Source organism: Mustela nivalis (assembly GCF_964662115.1).
Source record: "Mustela nivalis genome assembly, chromosome: 11".
In the NCBI taxonomy this organism is placed as follows: Eukaryota; Metazoa; Chordata; class Mammalia; order Carnivora; family Mustelidae; genus Mustela; species Mustela nivalis.
The window spans coordinates 33430860-33452888 of record NC_139030.1 but is presented as its reverse complement, the minus strand read 5'-3'; the positions used below and the strand labels follow the sequence as shown (position 1 = coordinate 33452888).

Below are 22029 nucleotides of genomic sequence, written 5' to 3'. Positions count from 1 at the left end.
ACGGGAGGTTTTAAAGGAAAAAAAAAGGTAATTCCTTTATGGGATTATTTTGCACACAAATAGCATCTTCTCACCCTAGTTCCTAAAAATATTGTAAGCAGCTTAAGACATTTTCTAATCCTTTCTAGAGTAATTTTCTAATAAACTGGTCACCCAGGACTCTGAAATCTCTTTACAGTCCCGACCTCTTTAATGGCCCCACCGTTCTCCCAGCGGTCAGTACTTTTATTAGTGTTTGGCTGTGCTCTCAAATGGAGAGAGCCTAGGGGCGCCTGGGTGGCTCAGTGGGTTAAAGCCTCTGCCTTCAGCTCGGGTCATGTCTCAGGGTCTTGGGATCGAGCCCCGCATCGGGATCGGGATCTCTGCTCGGCAGGGATCTCTGCTCGGCAGGGAGCCTGCTTCTTCCCTCTCTCTGCCTGCCTCTCTGACTACTTGTGATCTCTCTCTCTGTCAAATAAATAAATAAAATATTAAAAAAGAAGAAGAAGAAGAGAGCCTAAAAGATGAGATGTCTCAAATGAAACACTAACTTCAGAGCTTCTACTGGAGTCATGAATCCGGGTGGGAGGGATGTCAGTGCGCGGACCAGCATCTTGGGTATCTTTAATGCTAAAAGGGCAGATCGTGTGGGAGCTACAGAGGCCACACAGTCCCACAAAGCCTGGGATCAGACTCCAGGTTGCAAACTGAGCCAGCTGGGGAAACCAAGCCTGCTGGCCTGGCAGGTTTTAAATTGTGGAGAACGAATCTGTTGTAGAGATTGCCGATTTTTCCATGCCTTCCCAGCCTGTGATGAAATAATTTCTTTGCATGACTTCAGCAGATGGGGTAAATCTACATCCATTCTGTTATTTACTATTATATTTAATTATTCGAGAGACACTGCAGATGTGCCCTATTTTCGGGTCATTTCTCTGCACTTCTGACACCTGGATTTTTCAGGGCCTCCTTTTCTTTTTTTTTTTTTTTTAGATTTTTTTTTTTTTTTTTTTATTTGACAGAGAGAAATCACAAGTAGACGGAGAGGTAGGCAGAGAGAGAGGAAGGGAAGCAGGCTCCCTGGTGAGCAGAGAGCCCGATGCGGGACTCGATCCCAGGACCCTGAGATCATGACCTGAGCTGAAGGCAGAGGCTTAACCCACTGAGCCACCCAGGCACCCCTCAGGGCCTCCTTTTCTGACTTAAGCTCCTGTAAAACAAGATTGCTTTTTAAAGGACAAAATTCAAAGAAGTATCAGAGAAGAGGGCATGTGTCAAGATTGATCTGGCAGCAATAGGAAACTGTGGGCCCATCCCCCTTCTGAGGGTCACAGGCCTGGGCCCTCAGCCCTCCCTTCCCAACTTGCCCATCAAGGGTCTTCTAGATAGATTCGGGGAAACCGGGCAGGGTGAACTGGGAGCCGTAATTCACTCTGAGTGCAACCATCTAAATCTATCCCCATTCACAGGACTGTTCAAGTCCTTTCCATGTACATGACAAACAAGGCACAGAGCTAGAGAGAAAAAACAACCCTGCTTCCGCCAACTGCCCACTCCCTCTATCTGTCCTTAAGCAAGCAGGCTGAGTAAAATCCCTGAGGCTGCAGAGGCCCACAGAGCTTCCAGAGTCCAGGAACTGTCAATCGATTTCAGCCCACAAGATGTCACTAGCAGACTGGACCGGACAGGTGTTTTCCAGCCACGCAACACCCATTCTCAGTTCAGCACCACAACTTCCTAGTGAGGAATGATCTCTCCTGGTGCGCGCAGGCTTGGTCAGAGGACACGGCAGAGGGCCCTGGGCTTCCTCAGCACACCACCACACGCTCGGTCTCTCCCCTCTCTCCGGAGCCTCTGTGTCCCAAACAGATAATGCGAGGAAGGGGGAGAGAACTCAAGAGGGCACTCACACCAGGTGCAGCCCCCAGGAGCCCAGGCTCTGGAGCAGCCCCAGCTTTGCCAGATGAGGCTGGCTGCTCGGCTGTTCTTCGGTTCTGCGAGTCATTCACAGACTTCTCGTGCTTTGCTGTTTTGTTTAAGCTAAGCAGGGTCAATTCCTGTCCTGTGCTACCCAAGGAGCCTGGCCCTATGAGGAATGGAGTGGCTTATTCCTTCTTTATAAAAACAAGGCATGAGCCCCCCTTAAGCCAGCACGCACATGCCCTGAGCCTTGCCTTAATGCCAACGGCAGACGTGAATTACGGCTGGGTGTAATTATGTACATTACTAGTCACCGGCCGTATTCTGAGAATCAATGTTCTGCTATGCCCAGGGGAGGAAACTGCCGTGCTTGCATTTTGAAGTAGCCCATGAAGCTACAAGGAGTTGAAAATTGGTAGCAGTGGGGAGGGGGAGGGGTCTGGGAGAGAACCAGCCTCTAGGCATGGAATAGGGTAGTATTTCATAACGTCTGACTGACTCTGGGCAGGGAGTGCCCTGTCCTGCCTCACAGTCCCATTGCCACCAACTATATCAACTTCTTCACTTTACATGACCTGCCTGGACCCAATCTGCCACTGCGACATCGTGTTCTTTTACGTTTCTGACTCCCTGGCTTTCCTGCCTCAGTCTACAGAACAGCAAAAATGGGAAAGCACAAGCATATGTACACACACACCCTGTTTCTCAGCTCCACTCCTCTCTTGCTCGCCCATGGCTAGAGAAGAGCAGTCAAACTTCTACAATTATAAAGACACCATACAAGGACAGACCCCTCTTCCCCAGCAGAGAATGCAGACAGTGGACGGTGCTGCCTTCGGTGGTTCAGCCCACAGGGTGGCAACGTCAATACCCAGGGTTCGCTGAGGTGAACTCAGTGGCTGATTCCTCAGGTTTAGAGCCAATGTGTGTGTCAAATTTCAAAAGAAAGCTGGAAATATCCTGCCACTTGGGTTTTACTGGAGGGGACCTCTTCTTCTCGACTTTATCTCTCAAAGTCCCAGCTCTCCAGTTGAAAGAAACCACCCATGCTCTCATGATGACGAGGAATTGGGCCTGGTGCACGGGACACTGTTGAGGAGCTTCTGGTCCCTTCCTTCCTGGTGTGGCGTTTTTCACGCTCCTCTAACTGGCCTACACACAAACCACTCGGGCTGTGCGCACACTGCAAGATGATGGAGAGACAATGAATCTCACAGTCAGCTGCCCTACGTTCAGATCCCTGCTCTGTCACCGAGCCACCGTGGGCAAGACACTTAACCGCCTGAGTCATCCAGGTGTTCTCCAAAAAATTACCTTGAAACATAAATGTGGGGAGCCTGGGTGGCTCAGTCATTAGGCATCTGCCTTCAGCTCAGGTCATGGTCCCAGGGCTCTGGGATTGAGCCCCGCCTCGGGCTCCCTGCTCAGTGGAAAGCCTGCTTCTTCCTCTCCTCTCCCTCTGCTTGTGTTCCCTCTCTTGCTGTGTCTATCAAATAAATAAATAAAATCTAAATAAATAAATTAAATGAATGAATGAATGAATGTTAGCTTAGGAGGACAGGAGAGCTCTGCAGATCCCCTTCTCTATGACAGCCACTCAGTGATTACACAGTCATGGGAGAGGCGGGTCTCAAGACTCTCTCCCTCTTCTCTTTCCTGCCCTCTCTCTAGAGGCCCTCACCCCTACCTATGTCTTCCTGTACTTCCTAAAGCTCTACTACCATTTCTTTCCCCAGCTCAACCTGGGCTCTCTGAGCTCTAGACCCTTGGACCTAACTGCTTATTTGACATTTTCACCTGGATGTTCCACCTTGAACTCCCCTCCTCATCTCCCTTGTCTCCAGTCTGGTTCTCCTCTGGTATTTCTTTTTTCAGTAAACTGTTCTACCCTCCATCCAACACGGCAGGCTGGAAAACTTGGCACTCTGTCTCTCTGCAGCCAGCTCCTCACCAAGCCCTGCTGGTTTTATCTCCTAAACACCTCTCTGGTCCATCCATGTCTCTCCCTTTCCCTCTCAATTCAACTACTGTAACCTCATCCCTGGAAGACCATCCTTGTTCCTGGCCGGCCATCTCCAACACAACCAATGGATCTTCAAAAATGCAAATCTTATCATATGATCTTCAGTTGAATATCCTTGAAGGTCTTCCCATTGCTAGATTCTCATTGCTAGATAAAAACCAAAATCCTGAACAAAAACTGTTTAGGCCTGCCCAGGACAGGTCTGCCTACCCCGTCTCCTTGTCTCAGGCCTTTACTGCCCCTCCCCAGCTCACCACACTGGCCTTCCTGCCGCTGCCCGCGGCCAAAGGTTGCCCCTCCAGGTTGTTGTAAGTGTGGCTCCCTCCACCCCACCCCCACTTCTTGCTGCTCCTAACTGCTCTCTTTCTCTCAGATCTTATTCCTTAGGTTGCTTATCAGGGGAAACCTTCACTGACTTCTCAGTATAACTAAAAGTTATAATAATTTCAGTACCTTCTACTTTCCCTTTTTGGCATGCAGCACAGACACATTTGTTGACTGTGGAGTCTGTCTCCCTCACCGGACTCTAAGCTCTGTAAGGGCAGAGACCATGATCGACGGCTCACCCCTTCCACTCCAGCAATGGGTTAAACATGTGTTTACGTAACATACATCTACCGAAGTCTATCGTGTGCCAGAAACCATACGTGAGTTTTCCCAAATTATGTACATAAGGGCTTATGTAGAATCTCACCTTGTGGGACATGGAAAACAGTGTATTTCTGAGTAGATTTGCACAGTGGACAGAGTGGGGCAAACAATTAAAATGATGCCAAGTTAAAAGTCCAAAAGTAAAAGGAGAGTGCCAGGCAGGAGGGTATTAGGCAAACTGGACAGCGGGCCGACCCTAGAGGACAAAGTTGGAAGAGGCTCGGAGGATCGCAGGGGGAAAGCTTGGCAAGGGACAGGACCGAAGAGAAAACAGCAAGGCTGGTGGCCCACTGCGCAATGTTCTAAGGCCAGCCTCCCTCCCTGTACCAAAAGGCTTTACTGAATGTTCCAACTGCCCAGCAGAGAACTGACCCAAGAGGATCCCAGAAATAGAACAAAATTTCATACGGCCGCTCCCCGCCTTGCCAACCATCCCTCCCCATTCTCCTAACTCCTGCCAAATCGCAAGGAATCGTCTGCCGGCCACAGGTGCTGAATTATTCAGTTATTCTAGCAGCTTTCAAAACATGTGTGCGGCTAGAAAAATCTCCCAAAAAGAAAAGAATTGTGTTATTTAGGCTACTAGGTCACTTCTTGAACCTCTCTTGAATCCTGCTTTGCTTCGCAATTGTTTTTCCATTGAATAGTAGGTCACTGGCACCCCACCTTTCCTAACAAAAAAACAGCGGCAAACACAGAATCACAAGACCATCCACCGCTAACTCTGTGGTTACACATAGGCGGGTTCTACCCCCCTCCTGCCTAGCAGCCCCCAGGCTTCTACGCTCACCCAAGAGACTGAGGTCTACGTCAGAGCCTGGAACTCGTAGTGGACAGTGGACACAGTGAAGAATATGGAGCTCCAGCTATCCACTCTGCCCCTACACACACACACCAACCTGCCTATTTCAGTTAAAACAACAACAACAACAACCACAACAAACCAGAGAGATTTCTACCTTCTAATTCCATCACAATGCTAAAAGTCCCAAAATAATCTGTCTGCACTTGGATCTGGAAACCCCTCTTCAACGCCTCACCCACAACCCACCCACCCAGTGTGTGTCAGCTCTCTGAGATATTTTCTTTGAGTAGAACAAACCAAAGAGAATGTTTTTTGGGGAGGAAAAAAGAAAAAAACTAGTCACGAAATAAGCCGGTAAGACTCCATTTTAGCACAGAACTTCATCAGGAGCCTTCTATTTCTGGCTCTGAAGAAGCAGAGCACAGAGATCAACTGGCCCCCTGAAAATGCAAATATTTGCCAGAGGTGACTTCTAACCCCCAGTCAATTATAAAACTCACACAGGAGTGAATGGCATATTTTTCATTTAATCAAAAGTAGTCTGAGTCTCAAAGTCTCAGCTGCTGCACTCAAAACCTCAAACATGGCTACCAGAGAGGATTACACTAACATAGAGGAGCGGCTCACTGGAAATAGATTAAGGCGACCTTGCAAATAGCACTTGCCCACACTAAGCACGCCGGTCAGCCAAGTGACGGGGTCAGGTGGGCAGCTTCTCTACACAATGAGAAAACATCACTCATTCACACAGATTGTTGCAAGGCAGAACCAAGCTCCGCCATCATCCGGTCCTTCCCAAAGTGTCCCAGGATACCAGCTGTCCCAGGAGAAGGAAACCACACGTTCATGCCTCGTTCTTCCTCTCCACTCTTCCTTACCGTTTCTCCATCTGTTCAGCTCCATCTCCAGATGCTGGATGACATTCTTCAGAGTCTTGTTTTTCTCCTTCTCCTTTTCGTATTTCTTCTTCCACTCTTCTGCTGTCAGTTCCAGGTTCACAGAGACTGTATTCTTGATGGTCTTAGCCCTGGGGTCAAAGACAGAAGGGAAAGATTCTGAGAGTAGCTATTAGATTAGCTAAATCATGAATACAATTAAGCCTCAAATACTTCTGCATCCAAAGACTGGGGAGATCAGAGGGGACCCTGGGATCTACCGCCTCCTCACTCTGTTACTGGCACCACTGCCCCTGAAGACTCCGAGCTCACCATCCCCTTTTCCCATTTTCCTACCAGTCTAAATCCCAAGGCTTTTCCCTCGAATTGTCTCCCAGGGCCACCTCTTTCTTGGTTCACCCTGCCACCATCTTAGTCTATGTTCTCAGCCCTGACTTACAGTCAGTCTTTCTCAAGCATTCAGCATCCTCCTCAAAGCATCCAGCATGGCCCTGCCAGGTTCATCTTCCTAAGTAAGTTTCCTTTCTATCTTAACTTTTATGAAACACTGGGGATATACCAAGTCAATTGAGACAAAGTCTACGGCCTTGCAGAGATTACAGGTTTTCATACCAATAAACCACAATAAAGTAATGCAATCAGTTGTTTCTGTTCTCACTTGTGGTACCTAGAATCATCCCCAATGCACTGAACCATGTCAACAGGGTGGGTCACTTAATGGCTTCAGGCCCAGCCAGGTGAAACCACGGCTCCCCTCTGAGCACATGACCCCCTCATCACAGGCCGCTGTCACCATGTAGGAGCAGAGGGCCCACTACTCTCAGTTCATCCCATGTTTCAAGGGAAGTCAGCACTTGAATGTTTTTATTTGTATCTCTCAATTTCAAACAATTTCCCCAAAATAACAGGTAGGGCAAACAAACATGTCTGAGGGCCACCATTTCGTCATTTCCAGTATAAGAGATAGGAGTGACTTTCTAGGGCATATGGCTGGGAGAGGGGGATGAAGCCACAGTGGATGTCTGTGTGGATCCACAAGTTACTCAAGGGAGCAAGTGATGAGAGCAAAGGCAATGGCAGCTCTAGCTGACCTACACAAATGAACACACAAGCAGACTTACGGATTACAAAGGAAACTGACCAAGACAGAATTCCACTTATTATTTACTTCTGAAGAAGGTGAAAACTTCATTTAAAAATGTGATATCCTGATTTATTTGCTCTTCCCTTTTCCATTTTAAACTCCCACAAATTCTTGTACTGTCATATTTGCCAGCATTATCTGATGCGTGATTCAGGTTAATTACTGTTGTCATGAAACGACATTTTGGACATGATTTCTATTTCAGGGAGAGAAACTTCACCAGCCCCCACCAGGGCTACAGATGTCATTCCAAAAATTAATTCCTAAAGCAGACAACTAAATAACCCAACTGTCAAAAGAGGAGTGAAATGAAGTCAATGTGAGACTCCACTTAAGAATTAGTCAAATTCTCCATCGTTCACTGTAGCTTGAGGCTTCTATCCCCAGAAGGGCTCCAAGTCTAATTTTTCAAACAGCAGCAATTTTCTTCCTACTTGCAGTCCATGCCAGCATGCCATTCTCACCTCGTCTTCTAACATCCATGGGCGGAGGCGTGTCTGCTCCGCAGAAGGAGCACAAACAGTTCAGCATCATCACCTGAGTGATTCAGGAAGTGACGACTCATCTATGGCTAAAATGCTTGTGGGCACTTAGGGCTCCATGGGGAGGCTACTGGTCTTAGTTTTTACACCATAATGAGTCTCTTGATGACTTCCAAGGATACCACAAAGAGAAGGATAGAGCCCTCATGCTATATCCAGGCAGGGTGAGCCAGAAGGAGAGTGTTGGGAGAAGACGCAGCAAGGTTATCACTGGTATAACGGATCCTCGTTCTCAGAGTTCTTTTTTTTTTTTTTTTTAAGATTTTATTTATCTACAGACAGAGATCACAAGTAGGCAGAAAGGGAGGCAGAGAGAGAGAAAGGGAAGCAGGTTCCCTGCTGAGCAGAGAGCCCGATGCAGGGCTCGATCCCAGGACCCTGAGATCATGACCTGAGCCGAAGGCAGAGGCTTTAACCCATTGAGCCACCCAGGTGCCCCTCAAAGTCCTTTTAAGCTGTTCAGAAAATTCTTCTTCTTCCACTTTCATAGTGATCAAGGTCCTGGCAGAAAATAGATGGCCCATTCAAACTGCATAATTTGGGAAGAGTTTACCAAAGATGGGATGGGTGTTGGGGGGCCATCACCATGTGTAGGCTGAAGGGTGCACAGAGACAGGGACCTATGAGAAGGTGGCTGCCCGGTGACATCTGTAACAGCTTTTAGTCTGGGGACACAGCCAACCCAAGTGTTCCTGCAAAGAAAGAGCCAAGAAACTATACCCTGACCTCACTTTCTTCTCTCCTGATCCCCTCCTCTGATCCATGTTCCTTTCCACTGGCAGAACCTAACTTGAAGCCAGAGACAAGAGAGCACTTTTCCAGAGAGGTCACTGTTCCAGGGCCCAAAGCAGTGCAAAAAATGATACAGAAATGACCCACAGAAGCATTTGGAAGATATAAAACCCAACTCGAATTTGGAACTCAGAACAATGGTGGGAAAGCCTACCTCATGCTACTGCCCTAGACTTCATTTTAGTTCCAAATGGGACAGAACATGCCTTTCCATCCACTGGAAGTAGAATATAAAGAAACCAGTCAACAGTGATTGGAAAAGATGCCAATCCTCCCCAGAACTGCTCTATAAATTTTAAATAATTTCAAATAAAATCGCAGGAGGCTTGGGGTGTGTGTTTAGAAACTGACAACCTAATTCTAAAATTTGTAAGAGAAAGGCAAAAAGGCCAAGAATAACTAAGACAACTCTGAAAAACAAAGAGGACAGAATATCAACACTTATTACACAGTCACAATAATTAAAAGTGACTGAATAGTACAGAAACTTTAGAATAGAAACAGAATGGCGGCACCTGGGTGGTGCAGTTGGTTAAGTGTCCATCTCCTGATTTCGTCTCAGGTCCCAATCTCAGGGTTATGCAATAGAGCCCATATGCGGCCCTGAGCTCTGTGCCCAGTCTGCTTGGATTCTCTTTCCCTTTCCCTCTGCCCCTCCCCCTGCCACAGCATGCCCTCACTTGCATGCACTCTCTTTCTAAAATAAATAAATAAATCTTTAAAAAAAAAAAAAAAAAAAAGGAAAGAAAGAAAAAAAAGAATAATAACAGAATGGATCATCCAGAAACAGACACTAGCCTACGACATCATCTGATTTAAACAAGGTGCCCACACAACACAGTGGGAAAGAATGGTCCTTTCAATATATGGTGATTGGGGGGGGGGCAAGGGGGAAGGGTATGTGTGACCTTTATCCACTCCCCCAAACCATATAAAAATGGTTTTTGGTTATGTGGATTGTACACATAAATGTGAAAGGTAAAACAATGAAGGCTCTAGAACAAAACAGGAGAATATCTTTAAGACTTTGTGGTAGATAAAGATTTCTTAAATAGGACATAAAAGTAAAGATAAATTTGACTTCATCAAAATGAAAAAAAAAAACCATTCTTCATTAAAAGTCACCACCAAAAACTTAAAACTTAAGCTACAAAGAGGAAGATGATATAAGTAATACATGTATCTGATAAAGGACTTGCCCAAAATAACTCCTATAAATCAATAAGATAAAAGCAGACAACTAATATAAAAACTGGGCAACAAATGAATAGGCACCTATAATAGATGTGTCAATAAATACCCCCAAAATGTCACCTAACATCATCAGCCATCAAAGAAATGTAAAACAAAATAATAAGGATACCTTCACCCAATGGAATGGCTAGAAATTTTAAACTGATAATACCAAGTGTTGGTGAGAATGTGCAGACTATAACATTCAGGTGCTACTAACAGGAGTATAAATTTTTCCAGTCACTTGGGAAAACTCTGGTACTATCTGCTGAAGCTGAATATCTCATATCTATGAGCAATTCCATTCCCAGATACATAACCAACAGAAATGAGGACAATATTCATCTAAAGCATGATAACCAATGTCATAATGACTTCATTTGTAACAGCCCCAAATGAAAACAATTTAAATATCCATCAACAGTAAAATAGATACCACATATACTATATTCATACAAAGAAATATAACCATGAAAAATGAAACTACTACTACACTTCACAATGTAGTCGATTTTAAGGATACAATGTTGCATAAAAGAAGCCACGCACAAAACTGTAGTGTATGTTATTATTTATACAAAGTTCAAAGACAGGCACTAGTAATCTATGTTGATGGAAGTCAGGATGACACTTACCCTTCAGAGTTGGGTATTGATGGGGAGGGTACAGTAGGGAGGCTTCTAGGATGCTGGGTGACAGTTCTATGTGTACATATATTTGTAAAAATTTATTGAGTTGCACACTTGAGCTTATGGATTTTATTATACATATGTTATAATCAACCAAAAAAGGGTAAAAAAAGAAAGTGATACCGAAAGGAATCGAGTCAGATACAAGAATTTCTAGATCATGGAATCAACTAGAGTGAGTCACTGAGAAAGATACTTGAATCTCTGTGCCTGGAGTTATTTCTTCTAAATCGAACAAACATTCCATCTAGGATGTTGAAACCAACTTTACAAGGTGGAATAAAGCGTATCTCAGTCTCTCATTTCCGTAAAAGACTTAGAGCAAAAAGATGTTGAACATCTACAATCTCTTTTGCTGTTTACCTTGAACTTCAGGGAAATTTACAGAATAGAGAAGCCTAATCATTAGATCCTGTCTAATTTGGCTACTCATACCTAATTCCCTTTCCTCCTGTGCAAACATTCAGTTTGCTGCCATCAGGTGGGTGGGGTAGTGGTCTACACTGGCTTTTTTGCCTTGTCCACTGTAGAGCACATCCAAGTATCTTTTAACTTTCACATTCTTTCTCTTTTATTTTGGTTTTCCATATACTTGCTAGCAATAATCACACTAAACAGCATTACATCTGGACTCCATTCAAATACAATGAATCCACATGGATCATGAGCACTCAAGGATGTGTTCTAGACACAATTCAGGGATGTGTGAGCACACACACGTGTGTTTACTCTTTAACCTGGTTGCCAAAGAATTTCAAGTACCTTACAAGGAAGCAAAATCAACGGGACCACAAATAGTGAGAAATGCTCCTAAGGCGGGCTTTCTGATTTTGCCTATGTGAAGCTAGAGAGCAACAAGCAATACCACCCAGCCCCTACAGTCCTGGGATATTATCTCCCTGATACAGGAAACAAACCAGTGATCTGCAGGAACCTTACTCTAGCCATAAATTTTCTGCTCACTCATCGTGTTTATACGTCTATCCCACTGTGACAACATGTGTTAATCTCAGTGTGACCGGATCACTCCCAAAGGAACAGAGGAGTGTCTTGAGTCTTCATTCTTAAACACCCTCAGACTTTTCAGCCAGAGCCCCCAAGCTGTATATAGAAATAAATGCCCATTCCACGGTTATATCCATAGCAAACACTGAGCAAAATCCTAACCAAGGCTATTTAGGGGAAGACCTTAACTAACCTCAGGTATATACCCTACCAGCAAGACCTGCTCAGCACTAATAAGCCAAATCTTCAGGGTACAGTTATCAGGATTTCTGTTTTGCAGTTTTTCTTTGTTTCTGTTTGCTTCAGAGAGCCAAGCACAGCTTAAATAATATATGATCCAGACTTGCCCCAGATATAACATCCTCCTTTCCCCACAGGAAGGGAACCAGGACCTAGTTTTTAAAAGACCTCAATGCTAATGAATGTTAACCACCTTTGAAAAAGAATGTTAACTGGGGCGACTGGCTGGCTCAGTTGGTTAAGCATCTGCCTTTAGCTCACAACATGATCTCAGGGTCCTGGGATGGAGCCCCACATCAGCCTCCCTGCTCAGCAGCATGGAGGGGGGACCTGCTTCCCCCTTTCCATCTGCCCCTCCCCCCTCCTATTCTCTCTCTCGCTCTCAAATAAATAAATAAAATCTTTAAAAAAATAAAAGAAAGGAAGAAAATGTTAACCCTAGACCAAGCATAGTAAAGAGCACAGGTCACAGTACCTTTTCCACAGAGTTTCCCCACAGCGAGACAGTCAGAAAAGGACTCTTAGACATATTTCATTGAGGAGTGGAAAAAAGACCCTGCCCCCTGGTCATTTCCTGCCCAGTACCTCTAGGTCTCTCTGTCCCTGAATTTGTAGTTTACATGTTCGGAAGCATAGGTCCAGGTATCTAGGACTGCCAACCACATCCATCTCTATCACTGAGGTTAAGGCCCCATGGGTGACAACTACAGGCATTCTCGTAATTTGGCACTTGAATCAAGCCCTTGTTGGAAGAGGGGACATCCTAGGGCCATTCAGTTCACATCACTCTGCATGATAAATCCCACCCCCAGCCAACTCCTCAATAATTGCCTCTACTTGTACTTTCTGGGCGTAGTTCTAACCCTAACATGCTATGTATGTAGAAATAAATGTATGCATGTTAGAACTATATATGTAGTTCTAACCCTAACATGCTATGTATGTAGCATGTTAGGGTTAGAACTACATACATAGTTCTAACATGCTACATATCACAGGAATTTCTTCTAATTACTCTGGCCTCCCTGAGAGAGCCAGAAAGATGTGTTTTCTTGGTATCTTCCTACCTCTTAAATTTTCAGCATTTTCCTTCCATTATACCTTACAACATGTATTTATCACATGATCATGGGGACTTGAGAGTCTAAAAGTCACAGGGCAGGCTAGGGGGCTGGAAACTCAGGCAGGGATAGATGCTGCAGTTTTGAGGCAGAATTTCTTCTTTTCTACGAAACCTCAGCTTTTGCTCTTAAGGCCTTCAACTGATTGTGTAAGGCCCACCAGGTTGTGGAGAGCAATGTGCTTCACCTAAAGTCAACTGACGTAAATGTCAATCTCATCCACAAAGAGCTTTGTAGCAACACCTAGATTAATGTTTTTTTCAATAATTGAGTACTACAGCCCAGCCAAGCTGACACATAAAACCATGATAGCTTCTAATGTGCTCTGAGTCTTAGTCTCCACATAAAACACCTAACCTCCTTCTGGAAACATGACTCTTGCAGAGCACCTTCCCATTTCCTGGTGAGTCCATTTTCCTCACTTGCGAGCAGGGGGTTAAGGGAATGAAAAATTAAAAAGCTCTAAATTTTGTATTTTCTGGACAGAGTCTTGGGAGACTCCAGTCTCCCAAGAAACAGTGAGAAATGACAGATTTGGATGAGGATGTGGCGCCTGGTTAAACCTCCATCATAAGCAGAATATCTCCCTCCGAGAGCACAAATTAACCTTATTGGTGTTTCAGTCACAGGCACTGCAATGGGGGGTGATCTGAGACTTTTTTCCATTCTATGTCAAAAGTATAGCTAAGGTTCTGCTCTGCCTTGGCCAAAGTGCTCACTCTTACCCTTGCATATAACTTGTTATCATGATCTGGTGAACTGAGTTTTGCATGCACTCCATTCAGGACTAACTGTTTCGGTGAAACTGGGCAAGAGGTGGCAGAATTTAAAAAGGGGGGGGGTCATTTCAGAAAGAGAATAATATTACTTTCCCCAAATCACCAATTCTCCTTCTACATATAACATACAAATAAAGCCTTTGAATTATTCATGCTATATCAGTCAAAACTTAGTGTCAAAGATGTGCTGATTCAGGCCTACTCCAAACAGATCAGTCTGCCCCCAGGGGGGCCCCCTTTTCCTTCAGAATTACTCCTCCATCAAGGTACATTAAATAGGCTTCCAAGATAATTGGGTGATTTGAGTTCACACTTCTAAAACTTACAAATATCCTTTTCAAATGTGCTATGAAAGTACCTTGGAAGAGTAATTAAAGACTTAAAAAAAAAAATGCTGGAAGCCAAAAGAAAAAAAAATCAATGAAAGTGTTCTAATTTGAGTATCTGATTCCTTAAAAGCAAGAAGTGTTCTATTTTCCCACAGTTCAGCTTTTTGACTCTCGGCTGCCTAGAAATTCAAGTGTCCCCTCCTTAACTAGATTAAAAGCTCTTTGAGAACACAGAAAATGGCTTCTACTTCTTTAATAGTGCAATGCTGGGCACTCAGGGGACCAAAAGACACAAATCTGACTAAATAAAAGAGCCAGAATTCATCACTGAAACCAAGAAATAGACTGTGTGCATTTTTTCCTTTTAATTCCAGTACCTAATCTAGAATCCTAAAGACTGCTGACTTGGGAGGCTGCCCTTAGGCATCTGTAGACACTTATCATGTTTCTACTGCTTCAAAAAATATACTATTGTTCTATTCAGGGTATCAATATAGTAAAATAGCCTAGCAAGAAACACAGACTTGCTTCATGTCCTTGAAAAACCACATAGGAATAATGAAGGAAACTCGTACAGCCCTAAGGTCTGGCCACCCGGCAACAAGAGCATAATGAACACTCGTTACACTGAATTTGAGATGTGCCCAGCAGTCTTTTTTGAGTTCAAAGTGCTTAATCTCATTAGCTATCAGATACCATGTCTAATCCGATGTTCAGACTCTTGTCTGCTGTGTAATTGGGTTCAATGCGTATATTTAACAATAAAGCAGGTATGGGCCCCATAGAGAAGTTAGATGTCCTTGAAGAATCCATTAACTAACTCAGGGATAGAGGGTGAGGAACCAAACCTCACACCTTTCCAATTACAGGGTTGGAAAACACACCAGATCTAAACCTAACCAAACTTCTAGACATAATGGTGTCACAGCTCAACACCTGCCCTAATATTCTAAGGAATCCTACACAATAAGCATTTAATTCATCCATTCATTCACTGGATAAGCATTTATGGAATGACCGTCTACTGTATACTAGTTGTGCTGGATGCTTGTTGGGATGACTGACACAGATGATAAAACTCAGTCCCTGCTCTCATGGAGCCTAGTATCCAGATGACTGATACAAGATGTCAGACAGGGCACCTGTGTGGCTCAGTCGGTTAAGTGTCTGCCTTCAGCTCTGGCCATGATCCCAAGGTCCTGGGATCAAGTTCCACATTGGGCTCCCTGCTCAGTGGGGAGCCGGCTTTTCTCTCTCCCTCTGCCCCTGCTTATAACACTGTCAAATAAATAAATAAAATCTTTTTTAAAAAATGGCAGACTAATCGATTTTAGTTGAAAAGAGAATTGACATTTTATTTTTATTTCCTGGAATCCCAAATTAGTATCACTATTTCTTTAGTCTTTCATTCCAGGAACTTATTTCTCGCTCTACCTCACTCAGTCCGGCCCCTTCTCCCCAGTCTGTCCCAGACATTCCATTCCACTCCGGGCACTCCCATTTGTTTTGTGACTTTCCCAGACTGCGCACTGTTGAAAAGGGAGACCTGCAACCGCCGAACACCTGGCACATGCCAGCCCACCCCTGTGCTAAATCAAAACTGAAGCATCTCATTAATCCTCCCAATAATTCTCAGAGGTAGGCGTTCGAGTTTTCCCTATGGACGAGGACAGAGAGGCTTGGAGAGAAGTAAACAAGAGAGAGGAATTGATCAGTAACAGAAGTTGGCTTCCAAACTGGAATTACCGACCCAGAGGCCTGTGCTCATCAAGGAACTTGCACAGAAGAGGCTGGGGGTCATATTCTACAATCCCCATTCTATGTCATCCTATACGTTTAATCATTTACTGTATGTGCGGTCAGGTGCAGCACCTAATGGCTTAGAGTCTAAGTCTCCACGTCATCCTCTGTACATGGGGGAGATAGGAACCACTGTGGCTGGACACTCCTGGCCGTGCTGGGCACTAGTGATCATGACGATGCTGACACTTGCCTCACTAAGGTCAGAAGAAAGAGGACGGTCGTGAGACTCTCCCTACAGACAGCTGCAAACGCCCACTCACAGCAGCACCTGGACACAGACAGCCCATGCCCCAGGACAGCCCTCGCTTGCAACGATTCCGATTATTTTTACTTCGCAAGTCAGACATTTTTTTTTAAAGAGAAGTTTCCTCCGTAAATGCATTTGGTGCTAGTCTGCTCAAACATGTCTTCAGAGAAAATACGCTTAAGGTGAAGAAACCAGGAGAGACAGGACAGGCAAGATGATCACCACAGTATTCCGTGTTTCCCATAAGCAGGTGCTGGTTTATAGGTATCCCATGACCCTTCTAGGGCTATCCTCCTGCAATCCGTGCACCTAAGCATTTGACTACTCAAGGAAGTGATCTGAGAAGTAAAGGACCCAAACCCAGTTTAAAAGATATTAGTTCTACAACATTTCAATGTAATTATTATTTATTTAGACATCCCACAGGTGCCATGACTGCATAATTCTATGTTCTGCTGTGGGTTCAGGAAATGACTGGGGTTTAATGCAGTTTAAACAGGCCCTAACAATTCCCCATGCGGCATGCCCACCCCGATTCGTCCATTCTCTAGGCATCTTAAACTATTTCTCAGACATGACCACACAACACAGTCCCAGGGGAAGACAGGGGGAGTGCTGTGTGCATCCATTTACAAATAAGCCAGGTGAAGCCTACAAGGAACTGGTGACTTGTCTGAAGACCACACAACTGTTCAGAATTGAAGGGCATGGCAGCACTGGAACCCACATGCTGAACTGGCACCAAGGGTCCATGGCTGAAGGAGACAGGCTCTGGGCAGCAGAGTGGGCTGGGCAAGAGAGGCAGGAAGGCCCACACTAACTCACACACATGAATGTTGTCTCAGGATTACCACACTGTCCTGCTGCCCACCTGTGAGTTCTCAGATATCTAGACATTTGTGAAGGTGGGAAGAGGGCTGCCACCACGCCGTGCCCTCTCCTCAGTATCCATGGTATGCCTCCCACTCCCAAGTTTATATGAGGATTTCCTTCACCCCCTTTTATATTTATGCAATCACTCCATATTCATCCAAGTTTCTGGTTTTTCTATTAGCGACTCTGTAATGGATCCCAAATATTGGAATTAAAGGAAGCTATCAGTCTTGAGCTACACACACTTAAATCTTATTTAACTCCGTGAAGAACAAAAGCAACACTCCACTGAATTACCAGCAGTCACATCTATAATACATTCAAGCACTTCTTTAAAAATATCATACCCTTGACTGGCATATACCTGCAGATTCTTTTAAAACATAATTATTCTTTTGGTCTCAGTCAGCGATGCCTCAAGTTTACAGGCAACACCTGCTAGGTGCAATTTCCTAACGGACTGCTTGCTACTCCCTCCACTTCCTCACTGACGCTAACCCCTCACCACTCACTCAGAGCACCGGAGTGAGAGACCGCACCCACCTTTGCCCAAACATCAGTGTTGACTTGGTCTCAGCCTCATTGAAGACAGAGGGAGAACAGCAAATAACGATGGTGGTTCTACAGTTCCCACCCAGAGAGTCCTGAAGAATCCGAGTCATCTTGCTGTCCCGGTATGGCACATGTGTTTTCTATTTAGGAAAAAAAAGTATTGGCTATTATAGCCATAGCCATTGTCCATTCACAGAGAAAACACAAGCAAGTTAGCAAAGGGGGCACTGGACTTAGAAACATGTGTAGAACAATTTGTTGCCCAGTCTTTGGATTTGGCCAAAGTTTAGAGTGCCCAGTCTGGGGCCTGGGGAAATTAGCATCACCATTCACACATTTCAATGGACTAGATCTCCCAGCAAGTAGGATGTCTACAGCCAGGATTCCCTCTGTTCCTTTCCAAAGAAAAACAAACTAATCTCTGGGATATGTGGCAAAGAGTGTACACAGACCCAAAAAGCAACTTCTCATAATATCATTCAATAGATGGGGATAGGATCACTTACTGTCCCTTCTGCCAAGGCCGAGATCACGTTTCCAAGAGCAGACAGAGATTTATTGATATTTTTAGCTTCATCGAGAACAGCTCCCTCGGCACCAGTCTTGCTGACCTACCAGAGAGAAGAGAAAGCAGTGAGCTGCGCAGGGCAGCAAAAGCACAGAGCAGAAAATTCCAATTCACGGGAGGGCACAGGGCTGGGGATTGGGGGGGGCCGGTGTGAATTCTCCTGGAACGCAAGACAAAATAAAAGTAAGTAAGAATCACGTTGATCAAACCATCCCTTGTGCCTGAGGCTGGGGATTTGTTCTGTCTTGTTGTCATTTTCCTCTCAATTAGGTTTTAGGGGAATGGCTGAAATGCCTCTAGTGGTAGAGCTGCAGATGCTTCCCTGGGGGACATCCATCGAGGGAAACCAGGCTCCAAGAGTGCTGTCACCACAGAAAGGCTGGGGTCCTGCATGCCTGAGCCACAGCCTCCTCACCGGAGGGAGCCCAGGGGAAAGGAAAGCATGACACGAAAACACCATCCTGGCCACAATGAATGGACATACTGGGCAAGTGTACATTATAAACTCCAACTTCAGGCAAAGACAAGAGGTGGTGGGAAGTTGTCCCTGCCTGACTGACTCTGTTCCCTGACTTACTGACTCCAGTAGCAAGGAGAAGGGGAACCACCGTCCAAAAGGCAAGATACTCAGGGGCATCAAAGTCAAGAAAGTGTATGTTACGTGGTCAACTTGTCTTCTCTCCTCTGCAGCCAGAGGGACCACATACTGTCCCTCCTCTGCTGTGCTATTCCTGGCAATTTCCTACTGACAGCGTCGGCTCTAGGTAGAGAGCAGTTTACAGATCCTTGGGAGAGAGGCAAACACCCGTGCTCCCTGCCTCGGCTGGTCGGCCAAGTGAGGCAGGAGGAGCCGTTGCTCTCGGGAGAGAGGGAAGCAGGGAAGGGACCGCAAACTGTGCAAAGACCGCCAGCCACGAGGGATGGAAAGGAACACGCATCCAGGGGGCAGTGTTTTCAAACACTGGAGATACTCCTTTCTCTGCGAACTGTGTGTGTGCGGACACCACTGCTGACAGAGAAATAATACTGCTGCTGGGTCCCCAGCGACAGCCTATTCACACAGCATGCTCTAAGGTGGTTTCACATCGGAGCACCTTAACGCCACAAAATATACGAGACAGGGACAACTGTCTTCCATTTACAGACATGGAAACCTTGAGCTCCAGAAAGGTCCACCGGCAGCCCAAGGCAAGAACACCATGTAGGGGAGCTGGGGATTAAAGCCCGGAGTTCATCCTAGTAGATCACATGTGGACACGTCTAGAGCAAAGGAGTATAGATGTGAGCAAAAGAAACAAGGTACAGGACCACAACTGTAAAGTGCCTATATCCTAAGCAATAACCACGACACTGTGCAGAGGACAGGCCTGCACACTCGACCGCCAGCACTAAGCTGTTTCCAGTGGCACGCAGGCCCAAGTGCTCCTCTCTGTGCTTGAAAGGGAAAGAGAGCAAACTCGGAAGCACAAAGGGGCCACTACGCTCTTTCCCCAGAGCCACATGGCTGTTGTGGCAGCAAGGCAAGGCCTGGTTGCCAATGTCCAGGCGAGAACTGAAAGGTTCTGCTCTGTCTTCCCATTCTGGTGCATGTCTATTTAATTACAGTTATAAGCTTGCACCCATAAAATGTTAGATACCCAGCCAGATCAATTTCCAGGAACATCCTGGAACATGACTCTGCTCATGGCCTTCCAGATGTGTACAGGAGAACATTTCAAGTAGCCATTACTTACGCAGATGTTAGTGGCCATAACTTGGCGTATCCCAACTGAGCGGCGGGGAACAGTAAGTGGGGATCAATTACAGAGTCCTGGAGACTGGCCGAGCCTCAGGGCTGGCCTCTGGGGCCAGTCAGCACAGTGTCAGTGATGACAGAAGCCACATGGTATTGTGTACAGGAACTCGCTCTGTGAGGTCGCCGGAGGGGAACAGTGCCCCCAGAAAGGGTGTGGCAGCAGGAAGCTCTGGCAGTGCTATGGAGGTGAGGCTGGGAGGGGGCAGCTAGGAAGTTCTTTGCTCTAGAGTATGGCCTCAGCCAGTGCCTAGGAAAGCATGGGACAGATGCCAAAAGAGAACCCCGACAAAACCAGAGAAGGGGCAGGGCTTTGACCAAACCTCTGCCTACTGGCCTCCTGGCCTGAAGGAAGTGAGTCTGCCCACAGGAAGCCCCGTCAGACCACACCCACCACAGACAGAAGCAGAGAACCCAGGAACAGCCCCAGGTTCCAGATCTTCTGTCAGCAAACAAATGTGTGGGGACAGGACAGCTACAGTCCAATGGCAAAGTATGTTTCTGGCCTATTTCAATCTGGTGCAACATGCGGATCTTCCCTTTCAGCAAACGGACACGTCCCTCCCCCATTTACACAACAGCCTCTACCAGGCTAAGCGCACACCACACTTGCCTAATGTCCTCATTGGGGCCTATTAAGCATAAATCCAAGTTGGCATTCAAAGCACCTCCTATGTCGTGAATAGGGGACTTCAGGACCAGAAAAGAGAGCAGAGAACTGAAGGTGAAATTTAATATTATCTTGGCACAATACCAGAAACTTTAAAAGCTCTTTAAAACGAGGGAATGGAAAGAGTATAAAAATTATACCATTGCACGCTGAAGCAAATAATAGGAAAAATTATAGATAATACAAATAAGGAACCAATTACCTTTTCGCTCCCAGCCAAATCAACTAGATAAAGCTTCCCACTGAGCTTCTTTTCCGTCTCTACATTCTCTTGTTTAATATTAATCAGGAAGATACTGTGACTTCTAGAGCTGTGCTCATTCATGTCTGAAAAGGAAAATAGTTTACTGTTCTGCAAAGAATAATAAGTTTAGGTAGCAAGCCTCTCATCTAAAAACCATAACAAATTATGCTCAATATAGCTCCACTTTTTAAAGTAAGTCCAGCCAATTTTAAAAAGTATCTGAGACCACGGTTTCTTTTAAAAAAGACAATAAGCGATTTAAAGTATCTTCACATGGCAAAGAAATTAAGAATCTTAGTGGATGGTTCAAGATAACAGATTCTCTAGCTTTGCCTGAAGCCCCCATGTTTTGGAACATCTCATTCCAGCCGGATACTTGGCCTCACAGAGCTCACACCTGGGGTGCCTGGATGCCTCAGTCAGTTAAGAATCTGCCTTCAGGGACGCCTGGGTGGCTCAGTTGGTTGGACGACTGCCTTCGGCTCAGGTCATGATCCTGGAGTCCCGGGATCGAGTCCCGCATTGGACTCCCAGCTCCATGGGGAGTCTGCTTCTCTCTCTGATCTTCTCCTCGTTCATGCTCTCTCTCACTGTCTCTCTCTCAAGTAAATAAATAAAATCTTTAAAAAAAAAGAATCTGCCTTCAGCTCAGGTCATGATCTAAGGGTCCTAGGAATCTAGCCCTGTGTCAGGCTTCCTGCTCTGAGGGGAGTCTACTTCTCTTTCACCCTCTGTCAACCCCCTGCTTGTGCTCGCTCGCTCGTGCTCTCTCCCTCAAATAAATAAAATCTTAAAAAAAAAGAAAGAAAGAAAAGAAAAGAACAAAGAGCTCACAGCTTCCTTCCCCTTCACCTTCAGTCTCTCAGGCTTTGTCTTTCTGGTTAGAACCCAGTGTATTCTGTCTTCATCATGTGTGCAAGTCTTGCCTTATCCATAATACCACGAGCTTTCTTAAGGAAGGATTATGACCTTAAGATTTAAAACTTTTTTTTCCCCTTAAATACAGTTCTATAACCCATACTAGGCACATAAAAGATCTCAAAGATTAAATATGCTTCATCAGTACCAAGTACTAGAAATCTTTTTGGCCCCTGGTCTCTGTTAACTAGGCAGGGAGAGATCTCAGTGATGG

The 22029-nt window shown here is 45.4% G+C and overlaps 1 protein-coding gene across 1 annotated transcript in view; it reads right to left on the bottom strand.

Annotated features, from left to right (window-relative positions):
- Positions 1-22029, bottom strand: part of KIF5C (kinesin family member 5C) — a 158814-nt gene that overhangs the window by 58032 nt on the left and 78753 nt on the right. Inside the window, exons 8-11 of the mRNA XM_082690904.1 lie at positions 20856-20980; positions 18130-18234; positions 17615-17763; positions 6257-6405 (exon numbers count right to left, since the gene is read on the bottom strand). Of these exons, the coding sequence (XP_082547030.1) occupies positions 6257-6405; positions 17615-17763; positions 18130-18234; positions 20856-20980 (528 nt within the window). The remainder of the gene's footprint in view (positions 1-6256; positions 6406-17614; positions 17764-18129; positions 18235-20855; positions 20981-22029) is intronic.